General features: G+C 36.8%; 1 protein-coding gene across 4 annotated transcripts in view; it reads right to left on the reverse strand.

Moving 5' to 3' along the window:
* ERP44 (endoplasmic reticulum protein 44) overlaps positions 1 to 18,501 on the reverse strand; it is a 93,170-nt gene that overhangs the window by 40,076 nt on the left and 34,593 nt on the right. For all 4 annotated transcript variants that reach the window (XM_025433067.3, XM_035697280.2, XM_025433069.3 and 1 more), the window contains exons 2-4: positions 17,061 to 17,133; positions 14,683 to 14,722; positions 10,121 to 10,236 (exon numbers count right to left, since the gene is read on the reverse strand). In XM_025433067.3, the coding sequence (XP_025288852.1) occupies positions 10,121 to 10,236; positions 14,683 to 14,722; positions 17,061 to 17,133 (229 nt within the window). The remainder of the gene's footprint in view (positions 1 to 10,120; positions 10,237 to 14,682; positions 14,723 to 17,060; positions 17,134 to 18,501) is intronic.

The raw sequence follows: 18,501 nt of genomic DNA on the forward strand, positions 1-18,501 counted from the left end.
CCCATCTGAAGTACCTACAAAACTAACCGTTCATAAATGCTGGCTACTACTTATTACACCTACCCATCCATCTTTTCAACAACTATAATGGTGCATCTCCTTTGAGCTAGGCACCATTCCAGTGCTGGGGACACAAGGGTAAAAAGACATGGTCCCTGCGATTACAGAGTTTACAATTTATCATTATTGTTGTCATCAGTACTATTACGATTACTGCTGCTACTAATTGTTTCCACAGGCTAGAATCTTAAATGAAATTCATAAGACTCTTAATTTGCAATTTATGTACCAAAAAGATGTACCAGTGTGGATTTCCTAAGTACAGTATAAGAGAAACCCTCCATATGTCAACAATAAATATATCTTCACCAGAGGTGCAGAGATTCCTTTTAGGGATCTCCCAGGTGGGAGAAGATGAAAGGGTGACCGTCAGATGTGTGACATGTCTAAAACTGGGCATCCTAGTCCTGAGCAGGATGAGTGAGGATACCTGTTCTGCCCAGCAGGTGGGGGACAGGTGGTTCCACAACTTTCTGGCTCTTATTTCTCTGTAATCATCCTGACTTACTTTCCCTTTTTCTCTTCCTCCTACTCTCCTCCTCCCACTTTGTTCCCTATATTAAATGCAATAGAGAATTCAGGGGCTCAGAAAGTGAACTAAATTTTAACAAGCGTTACATTGGGGTTTCAAAATATATAGTTAAGCTTAAAACCCTAAGCTTCCTGATGACACTCTAGTGTCAGTCTGAGTTCAAAATTCTCTTTCTATACCACCCCCTCCACCCACCGCTTTGGTGGGGAGAGAGGTCAGGGGACAGGGAGAGGAGACCAAAGCTGCTGCATCTAGTTCATACTCAGATGCAAAAGGGCCAATTGGGTGAAATGCCTGTTATATCTACCTTTACCTTCTTTCTATTATTGGCCTATCTAGCTGAACGTTTGTCAAAGTAAGTCCTAGGAAAGGCATACAAAGAAGTGAGGTCAAGGTGGGACACAAAGCAATCCATGGCATGCTGACAGGTGGAGGAGGGAGAGAGAAGGAAATGCAGGCAGCAAACTGGCCAAGGGTGGTCTGCAGCTGTGCACAGAGACCAGGCTCTCCCCACCAACTAGCAAAGTGGCATAGAGGACAACTCTCAAAGTATTCCCAACACATTCTAAGGAATGAGTACACATATTTCCTCCCTAAGGGACTACTTTGAAAATACTCACTTGGAATGATTTATGAAAAGTAGAGTCATTACATGTTAATATTGTTATATAATTATGTTGTTTGTGTTTTGACCTTATGGTCTCATCGCATCCTTAATTCTTTCTCTTTTTTTTTTTAAGATTAATTTTTTTTTTTTTTGAGAGGGAGAGTTTGAGCAGGGGGAGGGGGAGAGGGAGAATCTTGAGCAAACTCCTTGCCCAGCGCAGAGCCCGACATGGGGCACAATCCTATGACCCTGAGGTCATGACCTGAGCCGAAATCAAGAGTCAGGCCATTAAGCAACTGATCCAGTCAGACACCCTCATCCTTAATTCTTAAACAGGGCTGGTAAAGAAAAAAAAAAACTAACACAGCATTGGCAGAAATTCCCAAATGCAAGACAATATACAAAATTTATGGCTAAGACAGATTTCACAACTAAATTCAGATATAGGTCATACCTCAATTTGAGCTTGCAACGTACTATGAAACAATAAAATAGTCATTAAAGTTCTAAAAAATTCAAGCAAACCAAGGTTGATTCATACATTTTGCCACATTAATTTCTTCCAAAAACCCATGTTGGGTTTTGTCAAGTCTTTCACAGCATGTATTGATAAGATAAGCTGGTTTTCTTTATTTTACCTACTGATGAGGGTTCATTCTATTTCTTAATATTAACCCATCTTTCTATTATGGGCATAAATGCCACCTGGTAATGGGAGGCTATTCACAAAGGCGTATCTACCTTCCATGACACCTGGAAATAAGGCAGACATGCTTATGCCCAGGAGATAGCAACTCATGAAAGAAGACAGTTTCAAGAACAATAAAATGGCCTCAAGAGCCAGACCTGCTCACAGGAGGTTTGCACTGAAAAATTCCCGACAGCCACCAAGAGAACTGGGTCAGTTTCCAGAAGGCATCAAACGGCTCTAAGTAGTATTCAAAATGCCATTAAGTCTATTCAAGAAAATTCTTTTTAAATTCAATGACTCTGCTGAAGGTCATTTATCACAGTAAAAATAAAAAGAAATTACAATTAATAATATCACGCACATCTGTGCAAATTTCGAGCTTCTTCCACAAACAGTTTCTCTCAAGCAACAAGAAGAGCACTCCTTCTTGCTCTTAACCAAAGACAAAGTACAGGCTCAGAGACTTTTTTTTTTTTTTTTTTTTTATTTATGATAGAGAGAGAGAGAGAGAGAGGCAGGAGAAGCAGGCTCCATGCACCGGGAGCCTGATGTGGGATTCGATCCCAGGTCTCCAGGATCACGCCCTGGGCCAAAGGCAGGCGCCAAACCGCTGCGCCACCCAGGGATCCCAGAGACTTTTTTTTTTTAAGGTTTTATTTACTTGAGAGAGAGCACAAGCACGAGCAGGCGGAAGGGCAGAGGGAGAGGAAGAAGCAGACTCCCCTTTGAGCAGGGAGCCCGATGAGGGGCTGTATCAGAGATTCCATGACTGTGGGATCATGACCTGAGCCAAAGGCAGATGCTTAATGGACTGAGCCACCTAGGAGCCCCAGGCTCAGAGACCTTTTATACCAACTTTGTATTTTGAAAAATTCCCAACTTACATAAAATATGAAAAAGTAATATGATGAACACCTGTACACCCTCACCTAGATTTAACACCTTATCACATCTGATTACCAGATTTCTTTCTAGATACACATGCACGCGCGCGCACACACACACACACACACACACACACTGTTTATGACAGGCGCTGACTCAAATTCAGTGATTTTCTTAAGTAACTTGTCCAACTGTATATAACTTTGGTAAGCAGTGGGCTTCTAGTATTAGAACAGAGAATTCTGACTTAGTGGAGTCTGGGCCACATGGTATAGCAATAGTAATACTGCATACATATAGTTTCATTTTTGTTTATACACTGACCCATTAGAAATCATTTAAACAAGGATGCTTGGGTGGCTCAGCAGTTGAGCATGTGCCTTTGGCTCAGGTCATGATCCCAGGGTCTGAGGATCGAGTCCTGCATAGGGCTCCCTGCGAAGAGCCTGCCTCTCCCTCTATGTCTATGTCTCTGCCTCTCTCTCTGTGTCTCTCATGAATAAATAAATAAAAATCTTTAAAAAAAATCATTTAAACAGATTATGATATAATTTGCAACAGACATTTTTAGTCATTTTTATATAGAAATGGGGGAATTCCCAGTTTCTATGAGAAATCCAAATTAAGTTACTTCATTTTGACCTTCAAAATACTAGAGTTACCTGGGACAAGCTGTACACTCCTGGGCTCTAGTCAAGCTCCTTGAACTTACTCCAAAATCCTAGTAAATTACTCAGCCCCTCTAGGTCTTTGAGTATCTTCATCTGTAAAATGATCACATACTCCCACACTCTCAAAGTCTTGGGTTCTTCCCATCTCAGAAACTTCACATCTGCTCCTCCTTCTGTCTGAAATACTCTTTTTCCCCTATTTCCCTTAAAAGTCCTACTCTTCCTTCAGGCCTTGTAGCATTGTCTCACAAGGGACTTCTCTATCCCCCAGACAAACTCAGACCTGATTATCCCAGCATCAACACCTCTCTTCGGCAGTTATCACAACGAGCAATTGTGTATTTACTGCTCTTGTCTTTCTGAGTCTACCTGGTTCATTGCTATATATCTAGAAACTATGCATACCACATGACAAAGGGTACACTGTATATAAAACTTTTTGTTGGATGAAAAGTAACACTGACTCAAGGGGCTGTGGTGAAGATAACTAAAATAATGCGTGTAAGAGCATGCCTAAATCCAAGTGAACACTATATACATAGTTTTTTTCCTGGCAATATGACGAGAAACTTTTTACAGGAACTTTTCCAAGAGATAACACTCTTACTTTGGATAGAAAGTCTGGGTGATGGATATCAGAAGCAAGACAGACAGATTAAAATATCAGACGGTAGGACAGAGTAGGCTGCCACAGTGCCAGAAGGTAATATACATATGTGGGCAGGATGATTATCTTCAGCCCAAAGTCATCTTCTGCCTTTGCTAGAAAGCTTTATATAGGTCCTCTATCTCAGAGAAATTAATCCTAAAGCAACCAGTAGGTCCACTTGCCAAAAAGAATACTGTAAGGATATACAGACCACAAAAAGTAAAACTGTTTTTATTTGCATACAACATAATCATCTACATGGAAAATCCTATTGTATTTATATAAAACCTATTTGAATTAGGTGCCAAGACACAAGATCAATATACAAAAAACAGTTGTATTTCTTACAATTAGGAATTAAAATGTAAAACTCAATGCCACTTATAACAGCACCAAAAAATAATAAATACTTAGGGATAGATTTCACGAAGATGTGAGACAAAAATACAAAACAAAACAAGACAGACAAACCCAAAATGAGGATATTTTACAAAATACTTGACCATTACTCCTCAAAACTATCAACTGTCAAGACTTGATGTCTAAATGAACTATCCTGGATCTTGGAACAGAAAAAGGATGTGGGTAGAATCACTGATAAAATCTGAATAAAGTCTTTAGTTTAAAGTCTACAGTTCAGCTAAGAATAATATACACCAGTGTTAGTTTCTTAGCTGTAACAAATGTATCATGGAAATGTGTCAACATTAGGGTAAACTGAGTAAGGTCTAAAAGGGAACTCTGTACGCAAAGATAATACTTTGCAACTTTCCCCCCTCATTTTGGTTAGAAATCAACAAGCTGATTCTAAAAGTCATACAGAAATCCAAAGCGACTAAAATAGCAAAACCACTCTGAAAAAAAGATCAAAGTAGGAAGATTTTTATACTACTGACTTTAAGGCTTATTATAAAGCTACAGGAATCTAGAAAGTGTGGTACTGGGGTTAACAAAAACAAAGAAGTCATAGACAAATACATCGACACTACAGAATAGACAAATGAGAAATAGATCCATACCTGTATGTTCAGTTGATTTTGAAAAAGATGCAAAGTCAATGAAGAAAGGATAGTCCTTTCAACAAATAATATCAGAACAGCTTGATAATTATATGCAAAAAAAAATGAACACCAACTCCTACATTGTGCACCACATGTAAAAATTAACTCTAAATGGGTCACAGAGCCAAATGTAAAACTTTATACTATGAAATTTATGAAAGCAAACATACCAGAAAATCTTTGTGATCCTGAGGCAAAGATTTCTTAGATACAGCATCAAAAGCATAATCCATTTTTAAAATAAGTAAATTGGACTTCGTCAAATTCAGAATATAAGGCCTTCAAAGGACACTCTCAAACAGAATTGGAGGTCTCACATTTCCTCATATTAGAACTTATTGGGGCAGCCCTGGTGGCGCAGCGGTTTAGCGCCACCAGCAGCCCGGGGAGTGATCATGGGGACTGGGGATCAAGTCCTACAGCGGGTGCCCTGAATGGAGCCTGCTTCTCCCTCTGCCTGTGTCTCTTTCTCTGTGTGTGTGTGTCTCTCATGAATAAATAAATAAAATTAAAAAAAAAAAAAGAACTTATTATAAAGGTACCATCATTAAAAAAAAAAGTACAGTCATCAAAAACGTGTGGTCCTGGCATAAAGAAATATACATAGACCAATGGAATAGAGCAGAGAGCCCAGAAACAAAGCCTCAAACATGTGGTTAAATGTTTTTTGACAAATAGTACCAAGATCACTTAATGGGGAAAGGAAGGTGTCATCAACACCAATCCTGGAAAACTGGATGTCCCCATCTAAGACGGTGCTAGGAAAACTGTATATGCACATGCAAAAGAATGAAATTGGATCCTGACCTTGCACTCTATACAAAAATTAACTCAAAATGATAAAGAAGTAAACATAAAACCTACATTGTAAGCTCTAAGAAGAAAATGTAGAAGAGTTCCAGAACATTGGATCTGCAATGATTTCTTGACTATGACCCCAAAAGCAGAGGCAACAAATGTAAAAACAGATAAACTGGACATCAAAATTTAAAATTTCTGTGCAGAGGATATAATCAACAAAGTGAAAGGCAACCTACAGAATGGGAGAAAACTGCATATTATATATCTGATAAAGGGTTAATATCCAGAATACAAAGAGAACTCCTATGACTTAACAACAAAAAAAAAAATCACCTGATTACAAACAGGGCAAAGGCCTCAGACTATTTCTCTAAAGATACGCAAAAAGCCAAAAGGCACAGGAAAGACTGCTAACTCTGGGAAATAGACTGCTAACTCTGGGAAACGAACTAGGGGTGGTAGAAGGGGAGGAGGGCGGGGGGTGGGAGTGAATGGGTGACGGGCACTGGGGGTTATTCTGTATGTTAGTAAATTGAACACCAACAAAAGGCACAGGAAAAGAGGCTCAACGTTATTACTCAGGGAAATGCAAATCAAAACCAGGATGAAGAAGCATTTTACTCCCTTTAGGACAGCTATGATCACAAAAACAGGAAATAACAAGTGTTGGCAAGGACACGGAGAAAACTGGAATCCTTGTCCACTGCTGGTGGGAATGCAACATTGGGACAGCTACTGTGGAAAATAGTATGATGGTTCCTCGAAAAATTTTAAATTTAGTTACCATGTGATTCAGCAATTCTACTTCCTTTTTTTTAACCTATTCTACTTCTGAGTATATACCCAAAAGAACTAAAGCAAAGCCTTGAAGAGGTATTTCATACCATTATTCAAAATAGCCAAGAGGTGGAAATAACCCAAGTGTCCATCAACAGATGAATGGATATACAAAATGTGGTATACACACACAATGGAATATTACTCAGCCTTAAAATGGAAGGAAATTCTCACACATGCTGCAACATGAATGAACCTTGAGAACATTAACATTACACTAAACAAAATAAGCCAGATAACAAATATTGTTCGATTCCACTTATGTGAGGTATCTAGAGTAGTCAAATTCATAGAAATAAACAGTAAAATGGTAGTTTCTAGAGACTGGAGAGAGGGGGACATGGGGAGTTGTTTAGTAAGTGTAGTGTTTCAATTTTATAAGCTCAAGTTCTGGAGACTGGTTGTACAGCAATGTGAATATACTTAAAGCCACAAAACTGTAAAATTAAAAATGGTAAAGATGCCAAAATTTATGTTCTGTGGATTTTACTACAATTAAAGAAAAAGGCATTCTTACAAGAGTAGAATGAGGGAAAATATTTGCAAATTATACATTTGAAAAAGAACTTATATTCATAATTTGTAAAGGGCTCTCAAAACCCAGTAAGAAATTATAATTTAACAGACATGTTAAATTAAATAGACTGACCACACCAAGTGTTGGTAAGAATATGGAACAACAATATAGAACAACTGGAATGTGTCTATACTGCTAGTAGAACTATAAAAGAGTACAAATACTTTGGAAAGCAGTTTGGCAATGTATTGAAAAGTTGAATATACACTAACTTATGACTCAGGTATTTCACAGCTAAATATTTGTCCAGAAAATATGAAAATATATGTACAATGTACCTAAATGTTTTATAGCAGTTTTATTTGTAATAGCCCCAAACGGCAAACAACCCGACCGTCTGTCAATAAGGGTATAAACTAAAAAAAAATAAATAAAAAAAAAAATAAGGGTATAAACTAAATGTGGTGCAGAGCCATAGAATGGAATGCTACTCAGTAATAAAAATGAATGATATGTGCAACATCTCAAAATAACCAGGCTGAGTAAAAAAAAAAACCACCACACACACACGCACACATATATGTGTATATATGTATGTATACACATATATATACACACACTAACACAACAGAGGATCCCACTTATATAAAATCCTAGAAAATGCAAACTAATCTCTAGTTAACAAAAAGCAGTTCCTTGGTCCCCTGGGACCAAAGGGGAGAGAAAGGGACCACAAAAGGGAACAAGAACAATTTGGGGAATGACCTATATGCTGGTATCTTGATTGTGGCGATGGCTTCACAGGTGCAGACATGTGTCAAACATTAAATTTTATAATTTAAACTTGTGCAGTTTATGCTAATCATATCTCAATAAATCTTCTTTTAAAAAGAAACAAATCCTACCAAAGAACAACATGCCTAACACATTTCTCCCCAGACCACAGGATTATTAATAAGGTCCTTTCAGTTTAAAACCTCTACATTTCAAATGGCACATAAGGAGTGACCCAGGGGGTACTCTTACAATCTCTACAGAGAGTGGAAAATGTGAATAAATCATTAATAAGGATTTCATAATGGCACTTTTAAAAAGTGAAGAATTACACAGAAGGGATAAAATACTTAGAATATACAGTGTCTCATGTATAACTTTCATTAGTAAAAAATTAATTTTGTAGATCTCTCTGGTGATCAAAAAGCATGTGAACTATGGCTATTTACTCCTATAAAAAGAGAGCCTGATTAACAGTAGTAATGTTAGATCTATCTAAAAAGTAAGTTAATCTGTTTAAAATTCAGAATAAATGATATTTATGGTTCAACAAGTTACTTTCTCTTCCCAATGACTGTAAGTTTGAGAGCACAATTTCATATTTTAAAGTCCAAATTCAGTGAAAGTTAGGGACTACTATCTGTACTGTAACATCTAATTAAATACACAAAAAAATTGAAAGATTTGAAATGAGAGCCTACAACAAAACACCATGTCTGTCAGTAAAAAGTGGGAGGAAAGATTCAGAGCGCAGTGTGAAAATGCAGTCCATGCCTGTACTGACAACCTTTTACTGCTCCCTTCATCCTATCTAGTTATGAATCTCGCAGAAATGAGGGCTATGGTTTGTAGAATACTGAAATGTTTTGCTGTTAGCCATTTCTGTACCAATAACTCCCCAAAAATGTTTCTTAACCTAAACAGAAATGAAGCTAATATCTAGTCAGGAGATCTGGATTCTAACTCTGATTTGACTAGATATTAAGCTGTCTGACACTGGTTAAGTCACTTTATTTCCATTTCCATTTCTTCTCATTAAAACGAAAAGCTAGTGTACACATATGTACTAATTCTAATTATCAGGCTAAGAGCAAAGGGTAGGCGATTTGCAGAAAGCTGGGCTGTATTCAGGCCAACTCGCCAATCACTCAATGCAGGAAGTTTTTAATGAGCAGTCTCTGTCTCCCAGAAACTGTCAGATGCATGAGACTCAAAGATTAATAAGTAGTTTGGTCTCCACTAAAAGGGAGTATTAAAAAGATGAAAAGAAAAAAGTTCCTGCCTTTGAAGAACGGACACTGTAACGGGTGAAACCACTAACACACAATGAACTGGAACTCCAAAACACAGCGAGTTGGATACCCTGAGCGAGGAAAGTTCACGCGTGATGGACGCACTAGAGAGGAAACACCACTGTAGGCTCACCAGCCCAATCTGTCATGTATTAGCAAGATCTGTCATGTATACAGAAAACCACCCTCCACTGGGACAAGTAAAATCCAGGAGGCCAGACGATAAGTGAGTCTAACCTAAGTATCTCAATAACTGTAATCCACAACTACAGATAACTATACCTCAAGGACAGTCTATGCCAATTTTAGTGGAATTTTTAAAGAACAGAAACACAAAAATTTGACATAGTTTTATCTCCAATGACTACAAATGGTATTTCTGTAGGACTCTAAAACAGATCTATTTTTCCCTAAAACTTTATTTCAATTTTGTCTTGATTTTGGTATTCGCTTTGGCAGAAAACATTGATAGTTATGATTTACTACCTGTATGCTTATTCTACTATACTTTAATTTAAAAAATTAATTACTTTGCAGGCAAAATGCAGGCAAAAGTATTATAAGTACATAAAGATTAACATTTAACCAAAAGTCACTAGAACCTTCCATCTAAAGCAGGAATTTTTTTTAGCATTAAAAAAGAAAAAAGAGAGGAGAGTGTGTGTGTGTCCGTGTGCGCACGAGTGCACAGAGGAGAGGTGGGATGGGACAATTCCTTCCAGATTTCTTAGTGAGGTACTTACAGTGCTGATCACAATCAACTCTGGCAAACACTACTTGATTTTCATTTGGATATTCTTCCTTAATGACATTTGAAGCTTCCTCAAAAATTGGATGCAACATTTGGCTGAAACGACACCTATACACAAAGAAGGATACCAATTAAACTGAGAAGCGGAAGCAATAAAATCTTATTTCAGTTATCATCGATTGATATGTTGTATATGTACAATAAAGAGCTTCTGAGACAATTGCATAGTTGATGTAGTCATGGCACTGGATGTCATTCATTGAAGATGAAGACAGTTTTGAATTCAAAGACTACTCCAATTCAAAGACTGTACAAGTAAAAGATTTTGGTTTTTTGTACCTTAAGAAAATGGCCAATATTATAAAGCACACAGCTAAGGATCTCTCACAGAGACCAAGAAACAAGTCTGAAATAAGCCCTCTACGATGGATCCACCTGGACTTGCAACTCCTAAGACTTGGGCATTTATAAAAGAAATTAGCTTTCTCTAAATAATGAACATATTTTTAGACTACTATACAGAATCTTTAAGATGGTAAATTTATTGCAAATACTAGTCTGATTCACTTGACTAGGTCAGCCAAATCTCACAGCAAGTTAGCATACTAAGTAAGTTGCATGACAAGAATATATAGTATATAATATAATGTGCCCTGTCAAAATTTACCCCTGGTTAAAATAGGCTTTCATATCTATAAATGTATTAAATATATTAAGTTCAGGAGCAAAAACATTAAATTCCTAAACAAGACTTCCTATTCACATTTCCTTTGTCGTTTCTGATTGTTTGTTTATACTTTTACAAAGGAGCACAAGCCCTACGGTATTCTAGAAACTTGATACTTCTTTTTTTTTGTTTTTGTTTTTGTTTTTGTTTTTGTTTTTGTTTTTTGAAACTTGATACTTCTAATTTTTTTTTTTTTTTAATTCTGATTGTCTCTTAAGCAGGCCAACTACCTCAGAACTATGCTGTAGGTCATTAAAGGGACCTGATAAGAAAGAGAAGAAGAATCAGAATCAGCACACAGCCAGCTGGGTTAGAATAGTCATTCTTATATGAAAAAGGTACTGAGTATTTGCTAACAAACAAAACAAAACTATAATTGCTCCTACTGCTTCCAGAGGCCTTTTCCACCAAGAAATTTACTTCAATGAAGCCTGTGAACTCTTTTATCCGCAGGTGATTAGGTCATACATATTAACTATAATGCAACAAAAGTCTGATAAAGCCTATGAAAGGTTATAAACTCTATGCTTCCTCCCTATTTCTTTTTTTGTAGGTAACTTCCTCTAGCCCACTCACCTGACTTCCTAAGGAGATGTCCTAGAACATATCAAGGAGACACAATCTGTATCTTCAATCTCTTGCTCTCAAGTGGCTCATTCCTCTTTTATCATTCTTAAATCTCTCCCATCTGGGATAGGTGGGTGGGGTCTGTGGACATCAGGGACCGTGTCTTATTTGACTATGTATTCTAATAAGCATTTCAATATATGTCTGTTAAATGATTAAACTGATAGAATGGAGAAACAGGAAAGGCTAGGTCCACAAGGTTTTAGTTTCTTTTTTTCCTTTTTTTTTTGAGAGAGAGAGAGAGAGAAAGGGAGAGAGACAATCCTAAGCAGGTAAGCAGGTTCCATGCCCAGTGCAGAGCCTGACATGGGGCTCAACCTCATGACCCAGAGATCATGACCTGAGCCGAAACCAAGAGTCAGACAACTTAACCAACTGAGTCGCCCAGGCACCCCAAGTCTGTAGGTTTTTAAAGTTTGCTGAAAATAGGGTGCTGGAGGCCAGGGGAGGCAAAGGATAGGAACCGAGGAATGGTTTCTTGAAGAATTAGGATATGGCCTAGTAAAGAATTAGTGGACAGGCTCTGGGCTTAAGGGCAAGGTAAAGACATTACATAAGAGGCACCTTCTTTCTGGATTGTCCAGTTTGCTGCCCAGTAAGCATTTAAGTACAGGTTCATGTTTAAAACAGGATCTATTTTAATACCAGAAGGTGAATGGGAAATATGAAATAAAAGCTCAACCACAATATTATCATACTTTCATACACATGTATCCACACATATGAAAGTTATATTTATAAAAGTAAGATAACAAAAGCAATAAATTAAAAGGAAGGATCATCTGAATCCAATCTCCAATCTAGTGCTTGAATCTACCCTTCACAAATCAACCAAATGGGTAACAGTCTTTGCAGGGACAACTGGGAGTATTTACTAGTGTACTTACTAGTATGACCTAGTAGGGTGGAAAAAAATAAGCTTTGGAGTTAGACATACCTGAGCTTAAATCCCAGTTCCACCACTTACTAGCCGTATGACCTTTCTGAGCCTCAATTTCCTCAACCTAAAATGGAAATTATAATACCTACCTGCAGGGTAGTTCTGAGCATTAAAAACAATGTACATAAAGAGCCTGGTACATAAAAGCATTATTAAGTACCTACTATGGTTCATCACTCTCCAAGCCATATTAGTATTTTTAGGCAGCTCTATTAGAGAATTTTCCCTTAAGCTGTGCCACATTCATAACTTCCAGACACAACTCAGAATCTAGCCTTTGCGGCCACAAGTATAAACCTATGTCTTATGGTCAATTACCTAAGATTTTTTTCAGTTGAATAAAAGAGTACTAATTCACGAACAACTCAAGGTGTTCTTTGGATAATGTTTTCCCAAATAACTACAATTAGTCCACATATCCAATTTAGCTTTTGTGACAAGGTCAGTGGCACATTCTATTTCTCTTTCTTACAACACACAAAATTCCCTCAATCAAGAGAATTGCGTTCTAGTTTTAACTCTGCCACAACTCTGTCAGGTAACCTTGGGAAGCCACTTTACTCCTCTGGGTCTCAGTTTTATTTTTAAAGTGGATTGGACTAGATATCTTAAACCCAATTTTGTGGCTACTGTTACATGTGGACAATCCCAATGTACCTTGGAAAATGCTACCTTGGTTATACATTTTAGAAATGGCATTTTCTCTGTGTATCTTCAACATTTTACTGATATTACTTAAATATCTATACTATACATCATTCATTCAGTATATATCTAATATGTACTTATCTGCCAAGTACTATGCAGAATACCTGGAGATTAATGCTGAAAAAAGATAGATATGGTAACTTTTCATAAAGCTAAGGCTGTAGTAGGTAACAACAAAACTACAGCATACAAGTGTTATGATGTGCTAAGTGAGTAGTGTCATGGGAAGATAGAAAAAAGAGTTGGAATAGGGTGAGAATATTGATGTAGGAGGGTGACTTAGAGAAAACAGCATCTAATCTAAGACTTGAAAGATGTTTAAGACTTAACTATATAAATAAATGGGTGAGAGAAGAGTGACCCAATCAAGCAGAGAAAGTATCATGACTAAAGGCCCAGTGATGAAAGAGTAGAGAATATCGCAGAAACCGAAAGACTTTCAGTACAACTGGAACATAATGTGGGAGTGGAGAGAGGCAAGACATACGGATGTAGAGGTATGGTAACTTTAGGTCTGAAGTCACTAGGGGCTTTCTAGACCAAGGTAAGGGACTTCAGACCTAAAGTTAATGGAACACCATTTAAGGGTTTTAAGAGGAGATATAACCCTATTCAGTATGCACTTTAGGTAGACCACTCTGGCTTACTTTAAAGAGAACAGAATGAGACACATAAGACATGAGGCACAGAAAATTAATTAGGAGACTGTCACAGGAATCTAGGTAAATTGGACTGTGGCCTAAACTAAGGAGGTAACAACTACCAGGCAATAAACCTCAAAGGGTCTACCAGGCAATAAGCCTCAAAGGGTCAAATAAGATACAGATTATCAGGGAATAAGGATTATGTGAGAGTTTCAAAACTTCTCTCCAGCTCAAGTTCCCTTCTACCTATCACCATGTCACATTCTTTAACATCTACTACATGTTACGCAGTGGTTTTAGATGCCAGGAATGTTCAGTAAGACATTTTATCTGCTCTCAATGTTGGTCTGCACAAGTATAAAAGATAAAATAATGTAGTAAGAATAAGAAAGTGGTATCCGGTACTATATGACACAAAAGACAAGAATCTGATTCAGACAGGGGAAGGAGTAAAGGCTTCCTAGAAGTAATAGATGATATATGTTTAAAAAGTATCAATATTATTTTTCCTTCTAAACTTGCCACACCCACATCCTCACCTCCAAACACTGCCCTACTTCCTCAGTCAGGAAAAATACAGAACTGCAATATATACTCCTGTGGGGCGGGGCAGGGGGTGGGAGGCTTAGATTTGAGTTTTTGTAACTGCTTTTAAGATGTGGAATAGTAGAATCAGATACATTTTTCTCTTAAAACACAAATAATCATGAAATTAAGCTGCTCCCTTTGTGACTGAACCTTAATTTTGTATATGAAATATTGTCTCACATAAGAAAAAAAGGCTTTCCCCTTCCCCCTTTCTAGCAAAGAAAAATTCACACATAGCAAGATAAAAGAAAAAAACTAAATGATGCAACTTCATTCTCCCTACCCCAAGAAACAAAAACAAAAATAAGACTCTTACTTACCAGTCAGCATAAAAATTTACTAAAGCAACATCAGCATTATCTGAAATTGAAAAACAAAACCAAACAATCTAAGTTAATTGTGTCCACATAACTGGCATAATCAAAGATATGGTTTTCATCATGGTCTTTTTCCCATTTATGTAAAGGTCCACTAAAAACACACAATAACAATTAAGTTACCTCTCATTCAGAAACCCATATACAGAGTCATGGACAGGTAATATAATTTGTGTGAATCCCTGATCCTTTTCTCTATATCCTCCATTTTTATACCTTCATTGAATGAATATAAAACAAAAGGGGAATCAAATCCAGATCAGGAAAGTAAACTATTAAATAGCCTATTCTCATTAAAAAATATTAAATAGGAGCAGCCCCGGTGGTGCAGCGGTTTAGCGCCGCCTGCAGCCTCGGGTGTGATCCTGGAGACCCGGGATCGAGTCCCACATCGGGCTTCCTGCATGAGCCTGCTTCTCCCTCTGCCTGTGTCTCTGCCTCTCTCTTCGCTCTCTCTGAATGAATAAATAAATAAATCTTTTAAAAAAATATATTAAATAGGGGATCCCTGGGTGGCGCAGCGGTTTGGCGCCTGCCTTTGGCCCAGGGCACGATCCTGGAGATCTGGGATCGAATCCCACGTCAGGCTCCCGGTGCATGGAGCCTGCTTCTCCCTCTGCCTGTGTCTCTGCCTCTCTCTCTCTCTCTCTCTCTCTCTCTGTGTGTGTGACTATAATAAATAAAAATTTTAAAAAAATATTAAATAGCCTACTTTCATTAAAAGTGAAGTGAAATGATCTTGATTTTATCTTTTTTTTTTTTTTTTAAGAGAGAGCATGAGTATGAGTGGGGATGGGGGTGCAGAGGGAGTAGGAGAGAAAGAATCTTAAGCAGGCCCCAAAGCAGGGCTCGGACCCACAATCCCAAGTTGAAATCAAGACTCAGAAGCTAAAATGACTGAGCAACCCAGGCAACCCTTAATAACCCATTTTTTTATCTCCTATGAGTAACTGAGAACTGGCTGTGCAAGAACATTCTATTTCACAAAAAAGACCTGTGTAATTAAGCTATTTCTAAAGTTCAGATGTCTCTCCTAGTTGCAACAAGTAAACTACAACTAATAATGTTGCATAACATGCACATTTTCTGGTTCTTATCCATTAAAGAGCTCTTCTTTGTTATAAAAATAAAGTATCATTTACATATGAGAATGTGAAGTCAAGAGAAAGATACCTTTGTTTCTTTTGCCTAAACTTCATACATAAACTCAAGTACTCATAAAAATAAAGCATAGAGATATTCTAGAATTTGAAAAATGAAAGGAGAATGATTTGTGAGTTTCAGTTCCCTTCTTCTTTTTTTACTCTCGAAGCACTTTTTATACACTTACTTCTTCAATCTGAAGCAGTGGTTCACCAACTGTACTCTCTGGACCAGAAGCAGGAGCAGCAGGTAGAAATTTACAGAAATGCAAATTCTCAGCTGGGGTCTACTGTTTCTGTTAGAAACTTGGAACCAGACTTAGCAGTACAGATATTAATAAGTCCTCCAGGTGACTCATGCATGCTAAAGGTTATATAGAACCATTGCTCTAAAGAGATCCCATAATGTGGGACAGACTTTTTAGCATTTAAAACCAGTTCCAAGAACACAAAACAGTATATGATGCTCAATGAATAACTCCTTTTACTCTTAACATTTTTCATTTTGTTCCGCTCAAACCAGTGGATGAAATGGAGTGCTTTTTAAAAAGCAGCAGCAAGAAATCATTTATGCGTTGTACATTTTCTTAAATCTCCTAAATTAAGATTTTCTATCAACCATGTGTTCACCTTCCTTCTACTACTTTTAAAAACAGAAATGTTTTTCCCAAGTTAGCTTTATCCATATTCGCACTGTCAGCAAAGCATTCAGTAAAATATTTACTTAACTTAATGAGCCAATGACAATAAAAGAGATCAGAGGGGGTGAATTAATTAAAAGTTTAAAAAGACAAAAGATTTCTAGACTATGTCCTAAGATCATTTAGTAACACAGTTCCCACTGTGTGAACATTTATTATTGCACAGTGGGACCTGCTGACCTGTAAGTAAGCTCTTGCAAAAATACTTTATGAATTGTTAACAGTAGTACTTAAGACAAGGCAAAGAAATAAAACAAGACCAAAAGTTTATTTGTAACACAGGAAAGGAGACTTACACATTTTAAGAAATCTTACTAAAAATCAAAACCAAAAGTGCTTTGTTAATTCAGGAAACCATGAAGCTAATCAGAATGCCAGCTCCTCAACTGTTCTCGTAATTGAGATTTAACTTTGTTTTTGTATATAAACCAGCTCTTTTTTAAAAAAAAGTGTTCTTTAAAAATATCGAGGTACTTACTTAAAATGTCATCTATATTCTCTGTATCAAGACTTGTTATTTCGGTTGTTACAGGAGTAAAAACCCAGGTTACCTGGAAATTTTAAAAATGCAAAATTAATAAGTGTTTCCATAAAAGGCAAGTAATACACAAAGGCTAATAAAAAGAAAATTTATTAATTAAGTTGGTTCCACTTGTTATTTACAAAATCATTCATCAACTGGTTTTAATTTTTATTATCTTATTATTCTTACCCTTAGCTAGATCAATAAAATAGAAGTACTAACTTCTGAAGCCTAGAAACTCATCAAATAAGACTTCCTATATTTCCAAATACACAAAAGCGATTGTTTTTAAACAATTAAGAAATTAAGAATTAATTCATTCTTTTAAATTAATATTTCAACAACTTTATAGTGCAACAAGAAAAAATTTACTGGATTATTATCAATTCGGAAAGAATACAAAACCAAAGCTAAGTTTGCTGACTCTATCCCTACCATGTTTCTCAGATAAAACAAAATAATAAAGAGAAGAATTAAAGAAAGATTTTTCAAGTTGTGAACCAAAAGCCTCTCCTGCCTCATCTCACATTTTGGTGATAACGATGTGCTCAGTGAGAGACTATTAAAGAGGCTATTAAAATACAAATTTTCTACTTCCAAAATATTGAACCCAAATTTCATCAAAGAAAATATTAGCTTGCCATCCGCAAAATAAAATAGACTACTTTAGCAACTGTTCACTTAGTTCAAAAAGTAATCCTTGGTGTAGTTTCAGGCACCATCTTTAACACCCTATGTGTTTATGGAAATCTATTCACTGGACCATGGCAATGGAGTGACAATGAACGTCAGGCCCTGATGAGGTAGGGAAGACTACTCCTTGCCCACCCATTTCACAGACACTTTAGTAGTTAAACCCAAAAAGTTTTTACTTTACCAACAATTCAATTTCTGAATGGTATAAAGAGCCATGTTGATGCTGGCAAGTAAACAAGCCCAAATATTTGAAATATTTCTATTAACTTATTATTTTCTTAGGAAAAGCCAAATAGCACTAGTCTTATTTTCAAGTTACCATAATCATGCACCCAAAGGTGGATTACTATTTCTGCTAGCAACCAATAAGTTATAACCTGCTAAAAGCAAATTAAGATGTTAAAAATATCCGAATATTTGACATATATAACTAATCTCATTATTTTTAACACCCTAATCATTAACTGGAAAGATGAGACTTCTCTCACTAGTCCTATTCCCTCACTAATCCATATCACAATCAACAGATCCTTCCCTCATCAGTGTATGACCAGCTCTTGACAACTGTGCAATCTGTTGAAAGATTAACTGAGGCATATTAAAAATCTTAAGAGTTCATCTGAGCAAAAATCAATGTGAATCAGGCAGCATCCAATCTAACAGAGAGAAATGGAGCTCCAAGGACTTGTATAAAATAAAG

The sequence above is a fragment of the Canis lupus genome, chromosome 11, assembly GCF_003254725.2.
Source record: "Canis lupus dingo isolate Sandy chromosome 11, ASM325472v2, whole genome shotgun sequence".
Taxonomy (NCBI): Eukaryota; Metazoa; Chordata; class Mammalia; order Carnivora; family Canidae; genus Canis; species Canis lupus.